At 54.8% G+C, this 6,668-nt stretch overlaps 2 protein-coding genes across 2 annotated transcripts; both read right to left on the reverse strand.

The window, feature by feature from the left end:
* Window positions 1-644: 644 nt before the first annotated feature.
* Window positions 645-2,301, reverse strand: BZA05DRAFT_474817 (Pre-mRNA splicing factor-domain-containing protein). Its single transcript, XM_051488147.1, has 2 exons — window positions 2,200-2,301; window positions 645-2,146 (listed from the first exon to the last, which is right to left on the reverse strand). Exons 1-2 carry the CDS (start codon window positions 2,206-2,208, stop codon window positions 884-886), a joined length of 1,272 nt encoding a protein of 423 aa, XP_051338455.1. The 5' UTR covers window positions 2,209-2,301; the 3' UTR covers window positions 645-883.
* A 1,795-nt stretch (window positions 2,302-4,096) lies between these two features.
* Window positions 4,097-6,385, reverse strand: BZA05DRAFT_454686 (MFS peptide transporter; the record flags this gene model as incomplete). Its single annotated transcript, XM_051487526.1, has 8 exons — window positions 4,097-4,982; window positions 5,044-5,204; window positions 5,261-5,462; window positions 5,516-5,670; window positions 5,720-5,754; window positions 5,819-6,018; window positions 6,077-6,190; window positions 6,253-6,385. Coding segments are annotated over 8 exons (1,662 nt in total), but the record flags the coding sequence as incomplete, so codon positions are not given.
* Window positions 6,386-6,668: the final 283 nt, after the last annotated feature.

The following is a 6,668-nucleotide window of genomic DNA, read 5'->3' on the forward strand; positions in this document are numbered from 1 at the left end:
ATTGACGGACTACTATACATACCTTGTAAAGACAGTTTATGATATGGAAGTAAAAGAGAGTACAAAAGGACGTTATAACGAGCTAAACTAATCTCTTGGGGCCGAGGCCACAAACCTATGTAGCCACGGTGGCCTACCGCCGCTGGTGCTTCAATAGTAGTTACTTTTTCAATTCCGTGTTCACACTCTCGCCAAAATTCGCCCGTCAGATGACACCATCAAGCACTCGATCCACTTGGGCGGACTTGGTTTGATATGTGGATGAGTGGGTACAGTATACTAGGTATTCGACTGCCAGCGTATGGAACCAGGACAAGCAAGGGCACATCCCGAGCACATAGCGTTGGGCACGAGTACCGTATACATCGAAGTGATCCCGCGAGTATGTCTCCGGTTACTACTACTTCACATCAGGCCCCTCGGTAGGTATCTTCCGTCCCGTGATCTGTGTTAGAATCGCTGGTGGGAGGGGGTTGAACGGACGTCTACTTCAGACCAGAAGGACGGAGCAGGTATCATCCACCCGTTATGCTTGTAAGACTTGGGGTTGTGGATGAAGTATCGCCGTGTTAGCCTAAGATTCGGTTTGCAAGGGCCAAACTTCCTGCAGAGTTAGGGTAGTAAGGAAACACATTCTAGACTTTGCTGGTTACATGTAGGTCGTTCTCTAGGAGATGTTTATTACGTGTCGATACTAGTCTTGAATTTACTCTGTGGCTCTAACAAAAACGAAACAGAAGACCGCACATGTTCTAATCATATCATATCACTCGCAACAGCCGCCATCCGGCGAATCGCAAACTCCAATTTGAATTCCACTATTAAGAAAATTCGACGCAAAAAGAGGCCTCAGTTTTACCAGTCCATCAAATGAGTATGACGTTTAGTCCTGGTCCCTACCCACAATAAGGCCCTGCCTTGACCTCCCCACCCTCTCACCCAAGTCCATCTCACCAGCCTGTCGATGAGCTTGATTCAAAAACTGTGCTCTTCCTCCATACTTATTATTGCGCATCCTAGCGTCCTCCTCAGCAGCCGCAGCCGCCTTCTCCTTCTCCGCCAGCAGTGCAAGACGCTTAGCACGGTCCGCGTCAAGGGAACTGGCATTGCTCTGCATCGCTGCCAGCTTCCGAGCACGCTCTGCTTCCTCGTCTGCAACGGAGTTCGAGGTGGCCTTGGCGTGGTGGCGAGGCGGAGATCTGTAGCGGGGACGGGGCGGAGGCGAGGGGCGCCGCGGAGGGGGCGAAGGTCGGCGATCGTTTTGACGACGTGAAGAGTGCGGAGATGTGCGGTCCTGCTTCTCGTCGTCATGGCGGTGTGAGTGAGACTCTCCACGCTTCTCTGGCGTTCTCGATCGGTGTCGTCTCTCGCGAGAATCAGATTTCCTTGACCGCTCGCGCGAATCAGACCTCCTGGACCGCTCGCGCGAATCAGCTCTCTTGGTTCGTTCCCGAGAATCAGCTCTCTTCGTTCGTTCCCTCGACCGGCGACGATACTCCTTATCATCTCTGCCTTTATCCCGCCGGGGGCTCCTCGACCTATGTCTCCTCCTTGAGTGTGATCGTGACCTCTTGCGGTGATGTCTGTCCTTCTCGTCGCCGTCATGCCTGTGTCGATGTCTCCGTTCCTTCTTCTCCTTCTTGTCATCGACGCCCCTCGCCTCCTGTAGCTTCCGCCTCTTCGTCGGATCCTTCATGTACGCCTCCAACGCCTCCTGTTCCCTCCTCTTGATAGCCAGCAGCGGGTCGTCGCGCACCTTCGCCACGATATCCCTCTGATTTGCCACGCCGGTGGGCGCCTTCAAAAACCCCTCCGTACCAGCATCTTTCTTGAGGATATCGTTATCCTTTCCGGTGAGCAAGCCATCGATCCTCCTCCTGCCAAGCAACAGCGCCTCCATCTCCTCGCTCGTCCGATCCATCCCTTGCGCCGGCCCGCTGTACAGGAAGTCGACGCGGTCGAGAACTTTCTTGCCGCCCGCTGCCTCCTGGATCTTCCGTAGCTCCTGCAGCTGCCGCTCCTCTTCCCGCTCCTTCTTCCATTGCTCCGTCCGTTTGCGCTCGTCGAGCGCGCGCTTTTCTTCCTCCCACACGCGCTTTTGGTTCTTGAGCAGCTGGGGGTGCCAGGACTTTTTGAGATTGAGATCCTGCTGGAGTGTTAGTACACGCGCGGGACGGTATGGGATCGGGCGTGACTTACGCCTCCCATTTTGGATTGTGTCGGAGTTTAGGTGGGTTGTGGTTGTGGTTGTGGTTGTAGTGGTGGTCGTGGTCGTGGTTTGCGCAAGGTGTGTGTATGAAGCTTGAAAGCCGCTGTGGCATCGCCCCAGTAGAGTAGTTGTAGTTAGTCATGCCAAGCCACACTCGTCACGTGTACTATATAAAGTATGCGGGAAATTCAAGACTATCCAGAGATGTATATTTCCACGGTGACTCGCCATGTATGGAGAGATCCTACAGCCTTCTGCAGAAAATTAGAACTACGGCAAACGTCTATAATGCCATAGTTTTTTGGCACCGTAGTCTAATATGCCATAGTTTGGAAGAAAATAAATAATCTAAAATGCCATAGTTTTTTTGTTCGACGTTTCAACCCCAGCACCACTTGAACCAACCACCACTTGAACCAACCACCACTTAAACCAACCACCACCACCCACCCCGCAAACCTACAGTGGCGAGCGATGGAAGAGATGTCGGTGAGAGGAGAAAGTTAAAGAGGACTCCTGTCGGCCTAGAGTTGGCAAAGAGCCCTCGTAAAACCACCATCACTCAAACACCCGTCTACTTGCCAATGCCTCTCCAGACCGACAAGCGAGTCGACAGAAGGAGAACACACAAGGGGAGAGAGGATGTAGATGTTGGTCGTCTATTCTGTAGACGATGGGAGAGAAAGAAGAAGAAGAAGAAGGAGAAGAAGCAGACGAAGCAGACGACGGAGAGGGCAGGCGACTCGCTGGCCCCGCCAACGTTGATGCTCATTATAAGGCCCAGTTTGGTTCGCAGCTGCCAAACTCCCCTGGTGACCGTTCGGCAACCCAGATGTTCGACAGCACGCCACACTTTTTCTCTAACTTCGGGGCTAGTTACGCCAGAAAACCATAACTACATAGCTTTCTACAGCGGCGACGTGGCCCTTCCTGTCACTTAGGGGATGTCCCCTCATATCCCACAGCGGCGGCTCCCTCTCTGCGCCGTACCAGCAAGTGACTCCTCCTATCGACAGTCATAACGGAGGAACCGTAGAACGTGGCCGGTGTCGGACATCGTAGGCGTAATGAAGAGGGACAATGGTGGGGTTGATTACGGGGGCGATGCTGGCATGTACTACTGGTGATTTTCTATAGAGTATATTTGTACTTACTGTGGCTCAGTCGACAATCTCCAGTTTCTCGAGTTATCAACTTGGGGTGGTGTGCCAAACAGGCACCCATTCGGGGAAGTTTATGGTTCGAAACTGCAGCTCACTTTTTGTGTGGTAGATTCAAACTGCAGCTGCGAACCAAACTGGGGCCTAAGAGTGCTACCTCTACAGAGTGAAGGCACCCTTCACATCGAGCCCCCCAGTCGATTCAAAAAGGGTCGCAGGAAGAGGATCATACATTATTGACTCGAGACGGCACCCGCGGTAATTGACTGAACATGTGCCGGAGTCAATCGCGGTAATTGACTAGGCCTGTCCCAGAGTCAATCGGAGTCAATCACACTTCATTGGCCATGGCTTCTCATCAGAGTCAGCCTCTTTAAACCCTTCGAGCCCTCAGCCCAGTCCGGCGACGGTTATCGCCGCATACTGATTCCTCTGTCTGAGGCCCGGCTTCCTCATCGTCTATATGAGCTCGTTTTTCTTTATAAGCAGTCTTCTTTCTCATCTTTCTCGTATCAATACATCAATCGAGTTCAGTTCTTCTCTCAATTCCAACATGCAGTCTAGATTCCAAATCGAGTGATTTTTTGTGGTATGGTTGGTACGTACGTCTGGAGTGCTGTGCTCCTCCCACCATCAATTCGTTTCACATACCCTTTCTACTACCCAGTACCATAGGCTATGGCGAACCGAAGTGCTCGTGAACGATGATTTTGCATTGTAGAAAGTACGATGCCTGTGATATTCTATTTGATATCTATAATGAATCACTTTTACTCCTTCGGATCCTCACCACCATTTCTACCATCAAAATCGGCACCCTCACATCCTCCCTCCATCTCCTCGCCATCCAGCTTCGCAAGCCGCGCCCACTTCTCGCCTCATATTACCACCCGCCCACCCAGAAATTATCCGCCCCAACTCCACCGTGCACCATCACTCGCTCCATCACCATCACTTCTCCAGATCCCTCACCGCCCCCTCCGTTGGCAGCGGGGGCAACCCCGCAATCCCCGCCCTCCTCTCCAGCCCATCCAATTTTCGAAAGCACAGGGAGAAGCCCACGGTGCCGAGCAGTAGCAAGACCGAAATAACGCCATAATTCCACACGAGCAGCGGATCGTCACTGAGCGGGACAAACGCCTGTCCCGCGAGCGCCGCGATCGCCGTCATGCTCAGGTACACGGCGTACACGAGGCTGCGCATGTTCGTGGGCGCCTTTGCGAAGCAGTATTCCATTCCCGTCGTTACCGCCATCATCTCTGACAGCGCGATCAGCGAGAACGCCGGCGCTTGCAGCCATACCGATAGGGGCCCGGGTGGGCACGAGTTGGCGTGCACACCGCAGGGTCCCACGCTGTAGATGTAGTGCTGTAGCACTGCACACCAGATTAGTGCAAGTGCGGCCAGGAGGAAGCCAGTCGCCATCCGTCGTAGCGGACTGAAGTTGATGTTGTGGTCTCGGAGGAACGGGTACACAAATTGGTCGAAGAGTGGGATGAACACGATTAGTGTGAACGGGTTGACGTTGCTGTAGAAGTCGTTGGGGAGCCCGTGCGTTTGCATCGTCGCCGCTTGGCTGGTTAGGTTGTGCAGCATCTGGTTGTAGCCCAGCCCTGGGTACGGGTGTCAGTAAGGGTGGGACGGAAAGGGTGGAGGTGGAGGTGGACGACATACAGAGAACGGGGAACCAGGCCAGGACTTTGCATGCGCCGACACCGCGTGCGACTTCGTCCACCCAGCTGTCGTCAAAGGTCATCCATGCGGGACGCTGGTCCGGCGGGATGTTGCTGGGCTTTACGCGCTCCCAGAGGAGGGGGTTTTTGAGGTTTTTGCAGCTGCGGGACACTCCATCAGCCCAGGTAGGTGCTTGCGGCAAGGACATGGCGCTTACGTTGTCACGGGGTTGATGGACCACTGCCCTTTCGTCGCCAGTCTCCACAGCCGGATCGCCTTCGAGAGGACGCTGCCGCTGGGCGGCGAGCGGACGTAGCGCTTGCGGCCCCACCACAGCACGAACGGCGAGGTGAGGAAGAAGCACAGTGGGATCGTGAACGCCAGCCAGAAGCCGACGTACTTCTCGGCGTAGACCATTGCTGCGGCATATCAGCGAATGCTAGGAGGAAGTCATGGACTGCGACGGACGGACCGGTTTCACCACTCACGGCGGCAACGTTCAGCATTAGGTAGAGGTAGAGGTATGAGCGGGAGACCGTCAGCTCCGGATCGATTATCACTCGTTTGCCGTCTTTGAGGACCTTGATGGTTGGTCGGGCGTCGGCACTCTGCTCGGCCATGAGTGTTCTGCCACCAGTCAGCACTCACCATCTGGTATCGGACCGAAGCCACGCACCCAACGTTCGCCTTGATGGACCCGGTTCCCAATCCCTACCGAGAACGTATCAGTAAAAGCCGACGCTCACACCCCACCAGTCTCTTGTTCGGAACGCACAGTGACAATAATCCCCGTCATCAACAATGCCATCGACGACTTTCCATTGACGATGACCACCGGGACCGAGGACAGAATGAGCAGCAGGTGTCCAACGATCGAGAGGAAGCACGCGTACAAAATGGTCGTGTACCGGCCCCAGTGTGCGTCCGCCATGTATCCTCCCACAAGGGGCACAAGGTACACCCACATCGAGTCAACTCCAACGTTCAGTCAGTACCTTCCTTCACCCAGCAGGGGGACGGGGGGTTAACCTACAAGTAGTGATAGCCGTTGCCAGCCTCTGTCCCAATCCCAGGGCACCGGACTGCCCATCAAACCCCGCCCCCGTCACCGAGCCTTCCGGCAAAGGCTGCTGAATGAAATTGACAACTGTTGACCACGATCAGCACTCCCTCTCTTTCCAGATCCTACCCTGCGATCGAGAAACAGACACACAGAAATCGTCCCACAAAACGACAGATGTTCGCACATCTCCACAAACGCGATGGTGTGCGCCGTCAGGGGCAATCTTCCGGGCACCCTGGGAAGCGTAGCGAGCTCCTCCTCCGTCGGCTCGGTGGGGTCTCGCTGCTCTAGCGTGGCCTCGCTCTTGACATCGACCGGGGCGGAGGGCGTCGAGTATACGCTCGAACTCGCTTCCGAGACCACGTCTCGCTGCTCGACGCCCCGGGATGCCATCTTGTCGGTGTATACGCTCGAACTCACTTCCGAGACTACATCGCGCTCTCGCTGCTCGAGGTCGAGGTCGAGGTCCCGGGATGTCATGATCGGTGTCGCTGCGATGCTCTAGGTACTCTGTTCTGCTCTGCTGCTGAGAGGGGGTGTGCTGAGGAGGAATCCTGCGGAT

The sequence above is a fragment of the Tricharina praecox genome (assembly GCF_024521635.1).
Source record: "Tricharina praecox strain CBS 144465 chromosome Unknown BZA05scaffold_16, whole genome shotgun sequence".
Taxonomy (NCBI): Eukaryota; Fungi; Ascomycota; class Pezizomycetes; order Pezizales; family Pyronemataceae; genus Tricharina; species Tricharina praecox.